The sequence below is a fragment of the Bufo gargarizans genome, chromosome 3 (assembly GCF_014858855.1).
Source record: "Bufo gargarizans isolate SCDJY-AF-19 chromosome 3, ASM1485885v1, whole genome shotgun sequence".
Taxonomy (NCBI): Eukaryota; Metazoa; Chordata; class Amphibia; order Anura; family Bufonidae; genus Bufo; species Bufo gargarizans.
Genome location: NC_058082.1, coordinates 413,551,701 through 413,571,935, shown reverse-complemented (window position 1 = coordinate 413,571,935; position 20,235 = coordinate 413,551,701). Strand labels below are relative to the sequence as shown.

Sequence of the window (20,235 nt, the reverse complement as noted above, 5' to 3'; positions counted from 1 at the left end):
TAAATCAGGATACCAAGACAAACTATGCAGACAATGCTAACTCTTCTCCTGCACACACATTTCCAAACAGCACCTTGTTCACCGACACAAATACATAGAAGAATACTTGGTACACGTCTCTTTGTCCAGTCTATCAGATAAAATAGACAAAGCCTTCCACAAACATTTCCACACCAGTTTCTTTGCTCATTTCAGACAGAAATGGACAAGTTCTCAATAAACAGTTCCGACAAATATAAGCAGGATAATTTTATCAGACCCAATAATCAGAAACTCCATATTCGCACTTCAGCGTGAAAAATGGAAGACATCACAGGGCTCAAATGGCGACAAGACTTTTTAGTCTTGTCGCCATTTGCGACTAGACCCTCCGCGGCAGCTCTGCAGTTGAACAGCGGCGGGCACAGGAGCTGATAGTTCTCTGCCCTGCCGCCGATGTTGTTCTCCGTCTGAGTCAGTGAGTCACAGCACACAATAGCAGAGCCGCTGGCAGCGGGGAGGGGAGGGGCTCGGGAGGAGTGTAATCTGATCCTAGAGTGTAAGCTGCTTCTGCCAGCCACTCCTCTCCTCGCCCACCAACCAATCAGAGCTGAGGCAAGGCAAGCACTAGCAGTTCTGAGTCACTGACACAAGTACAGGAGGGAGTCTTAGCCTCTTTCACACTTGCGTTGTTCGGATCCAGCGTGTACGCCACTTGCCGGAATTACACGCCGGATCCGGAAAAACGCAAATGTACTGAAAGCATTTGAAGACGGACCAGTCTTCAAAATGCTTTTAGTGTTACTATGGCAGCCAGGACACTATAACCCTAAGTTCACACCTGAGCGTTTTACAGAGCGTACAATCGCGCTGTAAAACGCCCAACGCTCAAACAAGTTCTTGAGCTTTTTAGGGGGGTTTTGTCGCGCGTTCCCGTACATAGATATTCGGGAACGCGCGACAATGTGTGTTCGCCTGTCTCTGTATGCGCAATTGTAAACGACGGTACAACCGCGCATACAGAGTGCTCCTTTCAGAACGCTCAGGTGTGAACCCAGGGTTAAAGTCCTGGTTGCCATAGTAGGAGCGGGGGAGCGGTATACTTAGTCCGTGCGGCTCCCGGGGCGCTCCAGAATGACGCCAGAGCGCCCCATGCGCATGGATGACGTGCCATGTGATCACATGATCCATGCGCTTGGGGCTCCCTGACGTCACTCTGGAGCGCCCCGGGAGCCGCACGGACGGTAAGTATGCTGCTCCCCCGCTCCGCACTACACTTTACCATGGCTGCCAGGACTTTAGCGTCCCGGCAGCCATGGTAACCATTCAGAAAAAGCTAAACGTCGTATCTTGCAATGTGCCGAAACGACGTTTAGGTTAAGGCCGGATCAATGCCTTTCAATGGGCATTAATTCCGGATCCGGCCTTGCTGCAAGTGTTCAGGATTTTTGGCCGGAGCAAAAAGCGCAGCATGCTGCGGTATTTTCTCCAGCCAAAAAACGTTCCGTTCCGGAACTGAAGACATACTGAACGGATTTCACTCCATTCAGAATGCATTAAAATAAAACTGATCAGGATTCTTCCGGCATAGAGCCCCGACGGAACTCTATGCCGGAAGAAAAGAACGCAAGTGTGAAAGAGCCCCAAGAAAGAATGGAATGAGTCACAGGTGAAAAGAATCTAAAGATCCGACTTAGTTAGTGACTCATTCGATTCTTTCTTAGACTCCCTGTACAGTGTGCACCCCCCCCCCCCCCACCATAAGAAACATTGGTGGCACAATGTGCTCCCCCCAACACCACAGTATAAGAAATATTGGTGGCACAGTGCGGCCCCCCCCAACACCCTAGTATAAGGAACATTGTTGGGGGGGGGGCACACTGTGCCACCAATGTTTCTTATAATGGGGTGTTGGGGGGGTGCACTGTGCCAACACCCCATTATAAGAAACATTGGTGGCACAGTGTGCCCCCCCCCCCCCCCAACACCCCAGTATAAGAAACATTGGTGGCTAAGTGGGCAGTGCCAATGAGGGTTAAAAAATAATTTTAAAAAATTAACTCACCTCCTCCAATTGATCGAGTAGCTGCCGGTCTACTGTTCTTTCTTCAGGACCTGTGGTGACGTCACTGAGCTCATCACATGGTCCATTACCATGGTGATGAATCATGTGATGTGCACAGTGATGTCACCACAGGTCCTTTGACAGGTCCTGAAGAAAACAGGAGACGATCAATTGGAGGAGGTGAGTTAATTTTTTTATTTATTTTTTAACCCTCATTGGCACTGCCCACTGCGCCACCAATGTTTATTATACTGGGGTGTTGGGGGGGTGCGAACTGCGCCAATGTTTATTATATTGAGGGGGGCACACTGCGCCACCAATGTTTATCATACTGGGATTTTAGGGGGGGGGGCGCACTGCGCCACCAATGTTTATCATACTGGGGTGTTGGGGGGGCTCACCGCGCCACCATTGTTTATTATATTGACCTTCTACTATGCATTCTGTATTAAAGAATGCTATTTTCCCTTATAACCACTCTTTGGAGATTCGGATGCTGTCAGATCTGTAGACAGTTCTCCTTACTGCAGCAGGAAATTGCATTTTTGAAATCTGAGATATTTAAATTATCTGTTAAACTCCAGCTAGGACTGCTGCAATTCCACTGCCACAGAGGACCCCTAGAAATGGCAGATGGATTACTGTAGGTTCTGGAAGACTTAGAGTGGTGGATAGAAGACATGTCCCACAGTCGGTGGTTCTCCATAATTCATTTGCAGCACTCTCAGAATGTAAGGACAACATGCATATGGACTCAAGCACAGAGGGGGAGAAACCATCGACTCCTATGTCTAACGTATGCAAGACTGCAGCCAAGGACAAAAAAGACAAAGTGAAGTCTCAAAGAAAGCAGCTGTTGCTGGGAGATTCAATCATAAGAAGTGTGGAGCTTAAAGAAAATGGTTTTGTGAGATGTCTCCATGGGGCTACTGCTAGAAGAGATAGAAGACGTATTATTAATATTGTTAAGCAAGCAAAGCAGGAAGGGGACGTGTATGTTCTTGTCTATCTAGGGACAAATGACCTGGCTTGCAATGAAGTGTCAGAGGTGAAAAATCTTTTATCACACTTGGTAATGACGTACAGGATTTTGCATCCACCATTTCATTTTCTGAAGTTCTGCCTGTGCAAAATGTTGCTAATAATAGGCAGAGGCGCATAAAGGAGTTCAACATATGGCTTGGTAAATGGTGTCAAGAGCAAGGATTTGGCTTTGTTTCTCATGATAGCTCTACTTGGAATAGAAAAGAACTGTACAAAAAAGATGGTTTGCATCTTTCTCTCAAAGGAACAAATGTACTTAGTGAACAACTCCAAGAATTTGCGAAAGAGTATTTAAACTAGGAAGGGGGGGCAAAAAAGAGTGAAAATAAAAGAGTCCAATTGCCCCCCGAAACAATGCCAGAACAGGTCAGAAGCACAGAGGTTAAATGATAAGCTCAGAGTCCTGTCTACAAATGCTCGCAGTTTAGGTAAAAAAAATCTATGAACTTGGGTCAATAATGGCATCTGAGAATGTAGATTTAGTGGCTGTTACGGAGACATGGTTTAATGAAAGAAATGACTGGGACATAACCATACCAGGGTACTCTTTATACAGAAGAGACAGAGAAGGCAAGAAAGGAGGAGGAGTGGCCCTGTATGTGAAAGATAGCATTAAATCTAACCTAATACAAGTTGGTGAGGCCAACATAGAGTCAGTTTGGGTTACGTTGCAGTTTGCTAATCATGCAGTAACTCGTGTAGGTGTGATATATAGACCACCTGGTCAAGTTAAAGAACTAGATGATCTACTAGTTGAAGAAATAGCTAAAATGACAATGAAAGGAGAAGTTCTCATCATGGGAGATTTCAATCTTCCAGATATAAACTGGAAAACCAAAATAGCAAGTTCTATCATGAGTACAGATATTCTAAATTCCCTACTGGGGTTATCCCTACAACAAATGGTTGAGGAGCCAACCCGGAAGGTTCACAAATGGGGATTCGGTATATGATGTCATTGTAGGCGAAACCTTGGGATCTAGTGATCACCAGTCAGTGTGGTTTAATATAATAACTGTGAAAGAGTCCCACCACACAAAAACAAAAGTTTTAGATTTTAGAAAAACAGACTTTTCAAAAATGAAATTAGTCATAAATGAGTCCTTATCAGACTGGAACTAATTACATGGAGTCCAGGAGAAATGGGACTACTTAAAAGGTGCATTATTGAAGGCAACAGAAAATTGCATTAGACTTGTCAGTAAAAGCAAAAAAAGGAAGAGACCACTGTGGTACTCAGCAGAAGTGGCCCAAATCATTAAAAATAAAAAGCTAGCATTTTGTAATTATAAAAAAACCCAGAGCAATGAAAATAAGGAAATCTACAAGATTAGGCAGAAAGAGGCCAAGCAAGTTATAAGAACTTCTAAAGCTCAGGCAGAAGAAAAACTAGCTCAGTCTATGAAAAAAGGGGATAAGACATTCTTCAGATATATAAATGAAAAAAAGGAAATTAAAACAAGGAATAACTAAATTAAAAACAAAGGACGGAAGGTATGTAGAAGAGAATAAAGGGCTAGCGGACTGCCTTAATGAATACTTCAGTTCAGTTTTTACAAAAGAAAAAAGGAGAAGGACCTCCACTAGAAAGGATGACTAATAAATCATTTGATGCATGTGTCTTTACAGAGGAAGATGTTCTAAGTTTGCTGTCTAAAGTGAAGACAAATAAGTCACAGGGGCCTGATGGAATACACCCAAAATTATTAAAAGAGCTTAGTGGTGAGCTGGCAAAACCGTTAACAGATTTATTTAACCAATCATTAGTAACAGGAGTCGTCCCGAAAGATTGGAAATTGGCAAATGTCGTGCCCATTCACAACAAAGGTAGTAGGGAGGAATCGAGCAACTATAGACCAGTGAGTCTGACATCAATAGTAGGCAAATTAATGGAAACCCTATTAAAGGATAGGATTGTGGAACATCTAAAATCCCATGGATTGCAAGATGAAAAACAACATGGGTTTACTTCAGGAAGATCATGTCAAACAAATCTTATAGATTTTTTTGACTGGGTGACTAAAATAATAGACGGTGGAGGTGCAGTAGACATTGCATATCTAGATTTTAGTAAGGCTTTTGACACTGTCCCACATAGAAGACTTATCAATAAACTGCAGTCATTGAGCATGGACTCCCATATTGTTGAGTGGATTAGGCAGTGGCTGAGTGACAGACAACAGAGGGTTGTAGTCAATGGAGAACATTCAAAACAAGGTCATGTTACCAGTGGGGTTCCACAGGGATCTGTACTGGGACCAATTTTGTTTAATATCTTCATAAGTGATATTGCAAAAGGCCTCGATGGTAAGGTTTGTCTTTTTGCTGATGACACAAAGATATGTAACAGGGTTGATGTTCCTGGAGGGAAACGCCAAATGGAAAAGGATTTAGGAAAACTAGAAGAATGGTCAGAACTCTGGCAACTGAAATTTAATGTGGATAAGTGCAAGATAATGCACCTGGGGCATAAAAACCCAAGGGCAGAATATAGAATATTTGACACAGTCCTGACCTCAGTATCTGAGGAAAGGGATTTAGGAGTAATTATTTCAGAAGACTTAAAGGTGGGAAGACAATGTAATAAAGCAGCACGAAATGCCAGCAGAATGCTTGGATGTATAGGGAGAGGTATAAGCAGTAGAAAGAGTGAAGTGCTTATGCCGCTGTACAGAACACTGGTGAGACCTCACTTGGAGTATTGTGCGCAGTACTGGAGGCCATATCTCCAGAAGGATATAGATACTCTAGAGAGAGTTCAGAGAAGAGCTACTAAACTAGTACATGGATTGCAGGATAAAACTTACCAGGAAAGATTAAAAGACCTTAATATGTATAGCTTGGAAGAAAGAAGAGACAGAGGGGATATGATAGAAACTTTTAAATACATAAAGGGAATCAACTCGGTAACGGAGGAGAGCATATTTAAAAGAAGAAAAACTACCACAAGAGGACACAGTTTTAAATTAGAGGGGCAAAGGTTTAAAAGTAATATAAGGAAGTATTACTTTACTGAGAGAGTAGTGGATGCATGGAATAGCCTTCCTGCAGAAGTGGTAGCTGCAAATACAGTGAAGGAGTTTAAGCATGCATGGGATAGGCATAAGGCTATCCTTCATATAAGATAGGGCCAGGGACTATTCATAGGATTCAGATATATTGGGCAGACTAGATGGGCCAAATGGTTCTTATCTGCCGACACATTCTATGTTTCTATGTTATAAGTGAAAATAATACAGTGAATAGACTTTCATCCTAGCAACCACGAGTTGCGGGTGCATTCCGGTATTTTGAATGCCAGATCCGGCACTAATACATTCCTATGGGAAAAAATGCTGGATCCGGCATTCAGGCAAATCTTTCGTTTTTTTTTCTGAACTGAAGACATCCTGATGCATCCTGAACGGATTGCTCTCCATTCAGAATGCATGGGGATAAAACTGATCAGTTCTTTTCTGGTATAGAGCCCCTGTGTGACAGAACTCTATGCCGGAAAAGAAAAATGCTAGTGTAAAAGTACCCTAAAATATTAAGTTTAAATCCCCCCTTTCCCAATTTTACATATAAAATATATAAAAACAATAAACATAAAATGCGAAATGCACACAGCTTTTTTTCCGGTATTGAGTATCGCAATACTTTTTTATGGTGACGAAAGTGAATCAAAATTTTGGTATCAAAACAACCCTATGCCGATCTGATCGGCGTATCGTTGTCACGATACCAAAATTTTGATTGGGTTTCGATTTGGCGACTAAAAATTTGATTTGGCTCCTAAATTTTTCAGTTCAGGAGCCAATGGCTACTAGGTATTTTTTTTTTGTCTGAAGCACTGCATCAGGATGCAATGCGATATACAGATTGTTTGTGTTTTTTTTCTTCATGTGCATGAAAATAACATGCAATCCAGACAGAAAACACTGATTGCAATTGCAAACCAGTTTTTTCAGAATAGATCCTGACACAAACCATATAGCTTAGGCCTCTTTCACACTTGCGTTGTCCGGATCCGGCGTGTACTCCACTTGCCGGAATTACACGCCAGATCCGGAAAAACGCAAGTGTACTGAAAGCATTTGAAGACGGATCCGTCTTCAAAATGCTTTCAGTGTTACTATGGCAGCCAGGACGCTATTAAGGTCCTGGTTGCCATAGTAGGAGCGGGGGAGCGGTATACTTACAGTCTGCGCAGCTCCCGGGGCGCTCCAGAGTGACGTCAGAGCGCCCCATGCGCATGGATGACGTGCCATGCGATCAAGTGATCCATGCGCTTGGGGCGCCCTGACGTCACTCTGGAGCGCCCCGGGAGCCGCACGGACGGCAAGTATGCTGCTCCCCACTACACTTTACCATGGCTGCCAGGACTTTAGCGTCCCGGCAGCCGTGGTAACCATTGAGAAAAAGCTAAAAGTCGGATCTGGCAAAGCGCCGAAACGACGTTTAGCTTAAGGCGGGATCCGGATTAATGCCTTTCAATGGGCATTAATTCCGGATCCGGCCTTGCGGCAAGTGTTCAGGATTTTTGGCCGGAGCAAAAAGCGCAGCATGCTGCAGTATTTTCTCCGGCCAAAAAACGTTCCGGTCCTGAACTGAAGACATCCTGATGCATCCTGAACGGATTTCTATTCCTTCAGAATGCATGGGGATAATCCTGATCAGGATTCTTCCGGCATAGAGCCCCAACGACGGAACTCTATGCCGGAAGAAAAGAACGCAGATGTGAAAGAGCCCTTATGTGAAATAAGCCTGAGAGGTATCTGCTGGAGGAAAAAAAGTGTTCAGCCTGCAGTACTCTCAGGTGTATGGTTAGCTTTAGGCCTCCTGCCACCAATGACTTGGGGTGTTAGAGGCGCACCGCGCCACCAATGATTATAATTTATTTATAATACTGGGGTTGGAGGGGGCACTGCACCACAAATGAAAATAATTAACCCATTAATTTAAGTGTAGGAAGCGGGTGCTGTTATTAAGGCCGTGTATAGGATACCTCCGGCGCCTACACTTAAATTGATTATGTTCATTGGTGGCGAAGTGGCCAGAGTCCCTCCTCAGTAGCAAGTTTCCATTGGTGGCAGCAGCACAGTGCTGCTGAAGAGAACATGGCACACACGCTGAGCGCGGCGCATGCCATGTTTTCTAACTGATACTAGGCTGTGCAGCCTAGTATCGTTAAATAGTAAAACCCAGTATCGGATTGATCCAGGTCTAAAAGTTTCGATTGGGTATTAATACTTTGATTCCCGGTGCAACTCTAATTGATACCATATTATGAGGTTACATCAGGAATCTGCTTGGGCTAGGTTGAACTGCATACGATACAGGGCATCACCCTCTGTATGATAGCAGTGCAAGATCACTGGCCCAAATTCATTCAACCCTTTAAGTCACAATTTTGTGCCCAGTTTGATGCCCATCTGTGTGCCCGGAATTATCATGATTGATAATGCTGGGCACTTCTGTAAGTCCCGACTACACAATCCCTCTCTCATACGGAACGCGATTCCCACAAGTAACACGCTTGTGTCAAAAAGCCCTCTACATAAGGCTACTTTCACACTAGCGTTCGATCGGATCCGTTCTGAACGGATCCGATCGTAATAATGCAGACGGAGGCTCCGTTCAGAACGGATCCGTCTGCATTATATTAGCTAAAAAAAGCTAAGTGTGAAAATAGCCTGGGACGGATCCGTCCAGACTTTCAATGTAAAGTCAATGGGGGACGGATCCGCTTGAAGATTGAGCCATATTGTGGCATCTTCAAACGGATCCGTCCCCATTGACTTACATTGTAAGTCTGGACGGATCCGCACGGCCAGGCGGACACCCGAACGCTGCAAGCAGCGTTCGGCTGTCCGCCTGTCCGTGCGGAGGCGAGCGGAGCGGAGGCTGAACGCCGCCAGACTGATGCAGTCTGAGCGGATCCGCTCCATTCAGACTGCATCAGGGCTGGACGGCTGCGTTCGGGTCCGCTCGTGAGCTCCTTCAAACGGAGCTCACGAGCGGACCAGCGAACGCTAGTGTGAAAGGAGCCTAAGCTGAGAATCCCACAGATAATCGCTAATGAGTGTTTACAGGAACACTCGTTAGCGATTAACTGGCAGTGTAGATGTGCCACCAATTAACCGATGAACGAGCAAAAGCCTTGTTTATCAGGTAATAGATCCTTCATGTGATCACAAAAATGATCGTTTTGCTGTGCTGTGTAAACAAACAGTCTCTTCTGGCGGCAGACAATGATTATGTATTGGGACAAGTGATGGCATTAGAGATCACCCTTCCCCATACTGTGGAGGAGGAGGGCATTCCCTCAACATTGTATGCCATATTAAATGGTGGCATTAGAAAGTACAACTTGTCCTGCCAAAAAAAATAAATAAAAAAAAGCCCTCACACAGCCAGGTGAACTGAAAAAATAAAAAAAAAGTTATGGCTCTGGGAAGGCAAGGAGTGGAGGGGGGAAAAAAAAAAAAAACACACGCACACCAACTGAAAATCTCCACGTCAGGAAGGGGTTGAGAAACAAACTTTAGTGTCATTGCCTGAAGGCACTTTGCAGATTCTGTCAAATATAACAGGAATAATGCACAAACATGTTCCTGCCTACTTCACAGATGCCATGATCTTTGGTTTTCATTGTAAAAGGAGACCAAGATGCAGTGTGAACACAGCCCCCCATGACTGAAGGAACAGACTGCACATATTCTTTGTCAATAACCACACAGTCTACATGTAAGGCCTCATGCACACAACCGTTCTGGTCTGCATCCGAACCGCAGTTTTTGCAGCTTGGGTGCGGAGTTATTCACTTTACCGGGGCCGAAAAAGATGCGGGCAGCACTCCGTGTGCTGTCCGCATCCGTTGCTCCGTTACGTAGTCCCGCAAAAAAAATAACATATCCTTATCTTGTCCGTTTTGCAGGCAAAAATAGGCATTTCTACAATGGGCCACCTGTACCGTTACGCAAATTGTGGAAGGCACACGGGCAGCTTCCGTGTTTTGTGGATCTGTAATTTGCAGACCGCAAAAACAGAACGGTCGTGTGCATGAGGCCTTAAAAAGGATTCTGTCACCAGAATTAACCCTATTAAGCTAGCTGACATTAGCGATGTGCTGTCAGCTAAACCTAACTAGCCTATACCTACTTTTATCTATGGCCCGTTACACAAGAAATCTATTTTTATAATATGCTAATTAGCCTCTAGGAGCAGGGGGGGCGTTGTTCCTGCTCCTAGAGGCTCTGTTCTCCCACCTTTGTCACCTCCCTCCAAGTCCTGATTGACAGGGCCAGGCAGCGCTCACATCTGTCTGCCAGCCCTGTGCTCTGGTGAAATCTCACGCCGTTCAGCATTCGATGCAGGCGCGGTGCATTTACACAACTTTATTTTTTGTCCATGTCCGATCCGAATTTTTTGTGGATAGGATGTGGACCCATTCATTCCTATGGGTCCTCAAAAAAATACAGGCAGCGCACTGTGTGCTGGCCGCATCCGTATGTCCATTCCATGTCCTATTCTGGGGCATACTAAAAGGAATGACAATAGAATGCCCATACAGTTTCACAAGGGAAGAGAATGCCCATAGACTATAATGAAGCCAAACGGAATGCCCATAGAGTATTCTGTGTTCCTGCCCCTACTAGAGTTGTTGCGATACCAATTTTTTGATTCGGTTTCGATACCATGAAAAAGTATTGCGATACTCGATACCATTCGATACCACGCGAAAAAAATAAACAAAAAAAGCCACGTGCATTCCTCATTTTTAAAAATGGCGAATCGCGCAGTTTTTATTTTATTTTTTCTGTTCCGGCATTCACCACCTAGATTTTTTTTTATATATTTTAATAGTTTGGACTTTTCTGACGTGGCGATGTAATATGTTTATTATTTAAATATTTTATATGTGAAATTGGGAAAAGGGGGTGATTTATACTTCATATTTTAGTGTTTTTTGTTTGTTTTTTTTACACTTTTTATTTAATGACTATTTTCCCCTTAGGGGCTAGAACCTGGGATCTTTCATCCCTTTTCCTATTCAGCCTGATAGATCTCTATTAGGGTGAATAGGACTCCACACTGTCCCTGCTGCTCTGTGCACACAGCATCAGGGATGTTACCATGGCAACCAGGGCTTCTGTAGCGTCCTGGCTGCCATGGTAACCGATCGGAGCCCCAGGCTTACACAGCTGGGGCTCCGATCAGAAGCTGCCACTGCACCACCAATGAGGGGGGGGGGAGAGAGGTCCCTGTGGCCACTGCCACCAATGATTTTAATACTGGGGGGTTGAGAGGGGCCGGCACACTGTGCCACCAATGATTTTAATGGGATGGGTGGGTTGAGGGGGGGGGGGGGGGGGACAATGATAACTACCTCTTTATACAGGAGGCGGGTACTGGCAGATCAGCGGCAGTTAACTGCCGCTGATCGCAGCTCCCTGTCAGGGGCAGGGTGCCGGCAATGCGATTCTGCTGCCGGCACCCGCCTCCTGTATGTGTTAAAGACTGACTACTGTATATGAGTCCAGACTTTCACTATCAGGCCACACAGAGCGGCGCCCAGCAATGTCCCAGCACTCACCATTAGTCCTGGGCGCCGCTCCGTTCGCCTGCAGTGCTCCATTACTGTCTCCTCTCCTGCTCCACATGCTGCTGATTACTATCGGAGCGATGGGAGGAGACATCAGATTCACTAGTGAGCGTTCCTTCTCCCTGGCTGTAGCGCTGTCCAATCGCAGCGCAGGGAGAAGGAACGCCTACTAGTGAAGCTGATGTCTCCTCCCATCGCTCCGATAGTAATCAGCAGCATGTGGAGCAGGAGAGGAGACAGTAATGGGGCACTGCAGGCGAACGGAGCGGCGCCCAGGACTAATGGTGAGTGCTGGGGCATCGCTGGGCGCAGCTCTGTGTTGAAATAATCCTATCATTGGTGGCGCAGTGCGCCCGCCCCTCCTCCGCCCCTCTCTTCTCATTGCCGGCGCCGCCCCTCCTCCGCCCCTCGCTTCTCATTGCCGGCGCTGCCCCTCCTCCGCCCCTCGCTTCTCATTGCCGGCGCTGCCCCTCCTCCGCCCCTCGCTTCTCATTGCCGCCCCTCCTCCGCCCCTCGCTTCTCATTGCCGCCCCTCCTCCGCCCCTCGCTTCTCATTGCCGCCCCTCCTCCGCCCCTCGCTTCTCATTGGTGGCAGCGGCAGCAGCAGCAGCACAGGGGGAGGGAGGACAGCTTCCTTCTCCCCGTGCTGCTGAGAGAGAACATGAGCGCGCCGATAGCAGCGCGCTCATGTTCAGAGATACTAGACTGCGCAGAAGCGCAGCCCAGTATCGAAAAAACGGAAATCCCGGTATCGTATCGATACCGGGACAAAAGTATCGATTGGGTATCGAAATTTCGATACCCGCAACAACCCTAGCCCCTACAGAGGTCAATATCATGATAGAGTCGTCATGGTGGATGAAATGGAAATTAACCTTTACCACAAGTGTTCCCTGGGTAGAGTAGCACATAGTTTTAAATTAACAATCTGGGATTAAAGCAGTTTTTTTATACAATAACATGTGAATGACAGAATGGAATGCCAATACAGTATAATGGGAAGTAAAATGTGATTTGGAGTGTGAACCATTCAACATATCAAATAAATCTTTAGCAGACATAAATTAAATTAAAGGGGATTCAAAGGGTATAATGGGAAGAGGAATAACCCTAGAGAATAATTGAAATAGAATTTTTGAACTAAAGACAACAGCTTTCCTCCCCCTTACTAAATATAGGCCCAGGACTAGAAATGGATTTTGTGATTTTGGGGTGGAAGATACATGGGGGGCAACTACAGGTCCATGCACACTACGAAATTTCCAAGCGGAGAAAATCAGTTCTGAAATTCCAAATGCGTCCCGTCCCAACTGATTTAGGCCTCATTCACACGACCGTTGTGTGCATCCGTGGCCGTTGTGCCGTTTTCCTTTTTTTTTCGCGGACCCATTGACTTTCAATAGGTCCGTGGAAAAAAAAATAAAAAAAAATAAAAAATAAATAAAGAAATATCGGAAAATGCACCGTTTCGCAGCCGAGGCCGTGATCCGTGTATCCTGTCCGTCAAAAAAATATGACCTGTCCAATTTTTTGACGGACAACGGTTCACGGATCCATTCAAGTCAATGGGTCCGTGAAAGAACACGGATGCACACAAGATTGGCATCCGTGTCCGTGGCCGTAGGTTGCTTTCATACAGACGGATCCGAAGATCCGTCTGCATAAAAGCTTTTTCTGATCTAAGTTTTCACTTCGTGAAAACTCATATCCGACAGTATATTCTAACACAGAAGCGTTCCCATGGTGATGGGGACGCTTCTAGTTAGAATACACTGCAAACTTTGTACAAGACTGCCCCCTGCTGCCTGGCAGCACCCGATCTCTTACAGGGTAATATGATAGCACAATTAACCCCTTCAGGTGCGGCACCTAAAGGGGTTAATTGTACTATCATATTCCCCTGTAAGAGATCAGGGCTGCCAGGTAGCAGGGGGCAGACCCCCCCCCCCTCCCCAGTTTGAATATCGTTAGTGGCACAGTGTGCGCCCCCCCCATCGGGCCCCCCCTTCCTCCCTCTAATGTTAGAAATCGTTGGTGGCACAGTGTGCGCCCACCATCGCCCCCCCTCCCTCCCTCTATTGTAATAAATCGTTGGTGGCACAGTGTGCGCCCACCATCGCCCCCCCTCCCTCTATTGTAATAAATCGTTGGTGGCACAGTGTGCACCCACCATCGCCCCCCCTCCCTCTATTGTAATAAATCGTTGGTGGCACAGTGTGCGCCCACCATCGCCCCCCCTCCCTCCCTCTATTGTAATAAATCGTTGGTGGCACAGTGTGCGCCCACCATCGCCCCCCCTCCCTCCCTCTATTGTAATAAATCGTTGGTGGCACAGTGTGCGCCCACCATCGGCCCCCCCTCCCTCTATAGCAGTAACAACATTGGTGGCAGTGTGCGGCCTCCCATTCCCCCCCCCCCCCCCATCATTGGTGGCAGCGGAGTTCCGATCGGAGTCCCAGTAATCGCTGGGGCTCAGATCGGTAACCATGGCAACCAGGAAGCTACTGCAGCCCTGGTTGCCATGGTTACTTAGCAATAGTACAACAGTAGAAGATTCATACTTACCTGCTTGCTGCTATCGCAGCAGTAAGTCTGAACGGCCGGGAGCTCCTCCTACTGGTAAGTGACTGTTCTTTAGCAATGCGCCGCACAGACCTTTCACTTACCAGTAGGTGGAGCTCCCGGCCGGACACAGACATCGCAGCAGCAAGCAGGTAAGTATGAATCTTCTACTGTTGTACTATTGCTAAGTAACCATGGCAACCAGGGCTGCAGTAGCTTCCTGGTTGCCATGGTTACCGATCGGAGCCCCATCGATTACTGGGACTCCGATCGGAACTCCGCTGCCACCAATGATGGGGGGGGATGGGAGGCCGCACACTGCCACCAATGTTGTTACTGCTATAGAGGGAGGGGGGCCGATGGTGGGCGCACACTGTGCCACCAACGATTTATTACAATAGAGGGAGGGAGGGGGGGCGATGGTGGGCGCACACTGTGCCACCAACGATTTCTAACATTAGAGGGAGGAAGGGGGGGCCTGATGGGGGGCGCACACTGTGCCACCAACGTTATTCAAACTGGGGAGGGGGGGGGGGGGTCTGCCCCCTGCTGCCTGGCAGCCCTGATCTCTTACAGGGGAATACGATAGCACAATTAACCCCTTCAGGTGCGGCACCTAAAGGGGTTAATTGTACTATCATATCCCCCTGTAAGAGATCGGGTGCTGCCAGGCAGCAGTCTTGTACAAAGTTTGTAGTGTATTCTAACTAGAAGCGTCCCCATCACCATGGGAACGCCTCTGTGTTAGAATATACTGTCGGAAATGAGTTTCACGATGTAGCTCATATCCGACAGTATATTCTAACATAGAGGCGTTCCCATGGTGATGGGGACGCTTCAAGTTAAAATATACCATCGGATTGGAGAAAACTCCAATCCGATGGTATAAAAGAACTCCAGACTTTACATTGAAAGTCAATGGGGACGGCCAGGCGGACACCAAAACGACTTTTTTTTCATGTCCGTGGATCCTCCAAAAATCAAGGAAGACTCACGGACGAAAAAAACGGTCACGGATCACAGACCCGCGGACCCCGTTTTTGCGGACCGTGAAAAAAAACTGTCGTGTGCATGAGGCCTTAGTCGGTGCTTGGGCAGCACAGCCATTGTCGTTTCCTATAGTTGGCAGTGCATTCCGCTCAATATTCCGCTGAAAGAATGAACATGTTCATTCTTTCGCCAGAAAATTTTCTGTGGAATTCTGTAGTGTGCACTGTGCAGCGGAATTGACATTGATTGCTGCATCAAAATTTCCAAGTGTAATTGCTGAGCAGATTTTTACTTTGACTGAAGAAACACCCATAGCATGTTGGTATTACTGAGAATGAAAACTGACAAGTTTATAGAGAATGTGTAAATACTTATTTTATTTAAAACTTGTCTTATTTAAAGGGGTAATCCAGTCAGCTGACTGAGGGAAGAGCAAGAATCGGACGTCACTGGGCTCGGCGCATGCCCAGTGACGAGGATGAAGCTCCTGCCCTCAGACTCCTGCAGATCGCACTGGCGCAGCCCTCAGTGGGTACTGCGCCTGCGCGAGAGTTCGTTCGGCCGTGAGGGAGGAGGAGGAGGAGAGGGATGAGAGGCTGTGGGCGGTTAGGCAGTCGGAAGGAAGGCGGGCTGGGCACTGTAAGAGGGTGTTACTGGGCACACTAAGGGGAACAAAACGCCCCTCTGGGCACCCTCAGGGCTAATTTGTATAATCATAAAAGTCGATTTTCTCAAACTACTGGACGGATTACAAGTTTGAAGAGCACAGCCGATTTTGGGTTAGGTGACAGAATCCCTTTAACAGAACTTTTATTGAAAGTTTATTTTTATTTTTTTTTGTAGAACAGGAATCAAAAATAGGAGGGAGGCAAAAGCAAAGAAGGGATGGGAAGTGGGGAGGGGTCAAAATAAAAAGTATACAAATAAACAGACATTTCTGACCCAGCAGGAAAAACACGAGACTCAGACAAAAGAATGCAGTGGCAAACAATGGCAGTGCCATAGGGGAGTGTATGAAGTAGCAAAGTATATTGTCAGAGAAAAGGGTAAACAAACCAAGAACAATTTTTACAACAAATTGATAAACCTAAAAACATAGGGGGAGATTTATCAAAATCTGTACAGAGGAATAGCTGACAGTTGCCCATAGCAACCAAACAGATTGCTTTGTAAATTTTTCAGAGGCTTCTTTTTTACAAATTAAGGGTAGGGTCACACTGAGCGCATACGCAGCATATTTGACGCTGTGAAAAATGTGCCGGGCAGCAGAAAATGCGCTGTGTATGTGCTAGGAGCAGATACACAGGGCTTTTCTCCACAGTGTCTGCAGGTGACCCCGCGCGTCAGTTACGTCAGTGCGCTCTGCCCGCCTCCGAACCTTACTGCACACACAGGGCCGCGGAGGGAATGCCCTGTGTGTCTGCTCCTAGCACATATGCAGTATTTCCCGCTGCCCGGCACATATCTCGCAGCCACAAATACGCTGCATATGCGCTCAGTGTCACCCTATCCTAAGGGTGTATTCAAACGTACTGTATCCTGCACATATTTGATGCTGTAGATTTGACGTTGTGTTCAGTCATTCTATAAAAAACTGTTATAATCCAAGGTAATTTTCATTTTACAGTATGCTACTCTAACCCAGGGGACACTTGAAGTAGAGGTTAATTTCCTACACAGACAGACCCTATAAATTCCACTGTAATTTCCTACACAACACAGATTTATCTGCAAATAAGCTCATAGTTTACTTCCATTAAGGCTGTTTCACACGAGCAGATGCCGTGCGTGACATCCGCTCCGTGAATGACAGTCAAGACTCGATGCGGACTGCAGAGTCACGGAGCATTAACATGATTGATAATGCTCCGTGCCTCTCTGTGACCTCTTTACTACGAAATCACAGTGAAATAAAGTTGTCACTGTGATTTTGTAGTTAAGAGGTCACAGAGAGGCACGGAGCATTATCAATCATGTTAGTGCTTCTGCTGTCCGCATCGGGTCTTGGCTGTCATTAACGGAGCGAATGTCACGCTCGGCATCTGCTCGTGTGAAACAGCCCTTATAGTCTATGGGCATTCCATTGTGTCATACCTCTTGTCATTTCATAGAAACCAATGATAATCCCACTTAATTTCAATTTTAAATAATCCCACTGAATTTGACGAGTAAGCCTGCTAAAGATTTACTCAATATGTTAAATGGTTCAGACTCCAAATCAAAATTTGCCTCCCATTATAGTCTATGGGCAGTCTATAGAAAACAGTTATAATTCAAGGTAATTTTCATTTTACAATATGCTACTCTAACCAGGGAACAATTGCAGTAAAGGTTAATTTCCTACATAAACACAGATTTACCTGTAAATAAACTCATATTTTACTTCCCATTATAGTCTATGGACATGCCTTTGTGTCATTGCACCCTCGTCATTCTGCAGATAATTCCACTTAGGCTACTTTCACACTAGCGTTCAGGCGGATCCGTTCTGAACGGATCCGCTCATATTAATGCAGACGGTGGCTCTGTTCAGAACGGATCCGTCTGCATTATAACTTAGAAAAAAATTCTAAGTGTGAAAGTAGCCTGAGCGGATCCGTTCAGACTTTACATTGAAAGTCAATGGGGGACGGACCCGCTTGAAGATTGAGCCATATGGTGTCATCTTCAAGCGGATCGTCCCCATTGACTTCCATTATAAGTCGGAACGGATCCGCTCGCCTCCGCACGGCCAGGCGGACACCCGAACGCTGCTTGCAGCGTTCAGGTGTCCGCTCACTGAGCGGAGCGGAGGCTGAGCGCTGGCAGGCGGATGCATTCTCAGTGGATCCGCCTCCACTGAGAATGCATTAGGGCCAGACGGCTGCATTCAGGGCCGCTTGTGAGCCCCTTCAAACGGAGGTCACGAGTGCACACCTGAACGCAGGTGTGAAAGGAGCCTTAATCTGAACATTAAATAATCCCACTGAATTTGGAAAGTATGTCTGCTAAATAATTATTTGATATGTCAAATGGTTTTGTCTCTAATTCAAATATTACATTTTAATTATTCTCTATGGGCATTCCACTCTGTCATTCCTTTTAGTATGCCCCCCATTCTTGTCTATTTTGGGGACAAGGATAGGTAGGTATTGTTACAATGGATCTGCAATGAAAACGGATGCAACACTGATGTCACACAGACATCATCCGTATTTTTTTACGGATCTGTGTTTTGCAGACCGCAAAATACATAAAGGTTGGAAGAATGCACCCTTATAATCGTATACAAAATGATGGTAATATACATTCAATCACGATATTTTGCAAAGGTATTGCAAAAGTGCACATGGCTTTTGATAGCAAAAGGGGCCTCAGGCTGTGGAAGAAACAATGCTGATGTAGCCGGGCTGCTGTCAGTGTTAGTTTTATGCATTCAGAACTGTGGGGCCTGTGCATCATTCTGGGTTAGTGAGATGGAAAATACAATGACCTGTCCGCTGTGGGTGACCTTCTCCCCAGTACTCGACACAGCGGCGCTGAGCTGTCTCCCAGTATGTACGAATACACATGCCAAGGAACGTGGAACAAAAAAAGAGCTCCGGTAACTCCTTACGATACCACGTCCCAGCACCAACCAGGAGGCCGCCATGTCAACAGTGACCTCCACTTTTCCCAGTTAGCTCCGCCTTAAAGTGACTTGGACTCCGGAAGTAATGTGTAAAGAAGTACAAGTATCTCCGAGTTTAAAGATCTTGCGAACCAATGAGAGAGTGGGTTACTTGTGTGTCATCCACACACCCCCACCTTCCCCGACGGGTTAGTAACAGCCGAGGTTGAGAAGTGCGCTTGCGTGGAGCGGTCCGCAGTGTTGAGGTCGGTGTATTCAGTAGTGAGTCCGGCTCGGGGGTGAGAATTACAGTAAGCGGATGGGTAATGGCTTATCTGGGTCGAGTCACACGGGCGTCAAAGTTTTGTGTTATATCTGTTATGTGCATATAAAGTTTGTTTCGAGAAAAATATAAAAATAGTGACTACACTTAGTAAGGGTCTGCTGTAATTATATGTCCTCTATAGTCATGTGACTGACGGCCACTTCCTGCCTGTATCATGTCCATCTGCAGTAACTGACCACAGTCACTTTATGTCTTCATGGACCACACACTTCTGGATCAGAGCACTGGAGCAGCAGGTGCCAAAGGAAAGTGTGGTGTGCATGGCGAAAGATTGAAAGTCCAATATGGATCTTGGTCGACAAGGGGGAAGATCTTTGTTGCAAAGGCTGTGTGGTCTAAAATTAACCACAATTCTGGCATAAAAATCCATTATAAAGTAAGCTAACCTAACCGATAGAGGCTATGGAGTTAGACAAATGTGTCATCCAGGCGGATCCCTGACTTGACAGCCTAAGTTTACACTGTCTATAGCAGTGATGTCGAACCTTTTAGAGGCCAAGTGCCCAAACTGCAACCCAAAACCCACTTATTTATCGTAAAGTGCCTACACGGCAATTTAACCTGAATACTATAGTTCAATATAGTATATATTCCATGTACTTTATCATTTAGCTATTAAAGCCTGCCTACATTCAGTGCCCTGCCTGTGCTGTACATAGTGTGCCCTGTGCTGATGAATGGCAGGAAAAGTCTAAGGCATATTGGTACACCATAGACTTTTTTTCACAGTGCGGGTTCCCACAGAGAGAGCTCTGAGTGCCGCCTCTGGCACCCGTGCCATAGGTTCGCCATCACTGGTCTATAGGATTAGTACATCTGGGCCTAAGAGTTAGCATTTTTTCATTTTCATAAAATGATAGCCTAACATTTTCTTATTTATTGAAAAAATAAATAAACTTGAGACCTGCAAAATGCTGTTGGCTCATAAACAGAGCTTAACTGGGGTAGATTGATGTAGCCACACAGATTAGGCAGTATGATCAACATTTTATCAGCTTTTAGGAACATCTTTAACCCCTTAAGGACCGAGGACGTACCGGTACGCCCTATTTCCCGAGTCCTTAAAGGGAACC

The 20,235-nt window shown here is 46.0% G+C and overlaps 1 protein-coding gene across 1 annotated transcript in view; it reads right to left on the bottom strand.

The window, feature by feature from the left end:
* NDUFS6 (NADH:ubiquinone oxidoreductase subunit S6) overlaps positions 1-18,914 on the bottom strand; it is a 105,790-nt gene extending 86,876 nt beyond the window's left edge. The window contains exon 1 of the mRNA XM_044288382.1: positions 18,700-18,914. Coding sequence (XP_044144317.1) covers positions 18,700-18,858 — 159 coding nt within the window. The 5' untranslated portion in view covers positions 18,859-18,914. The remainder of the gene's footprint in view (positions 1-18,699) is intronic.
* Positions 18,915-20,235: the final 1,321 nt, after the last annotated feature.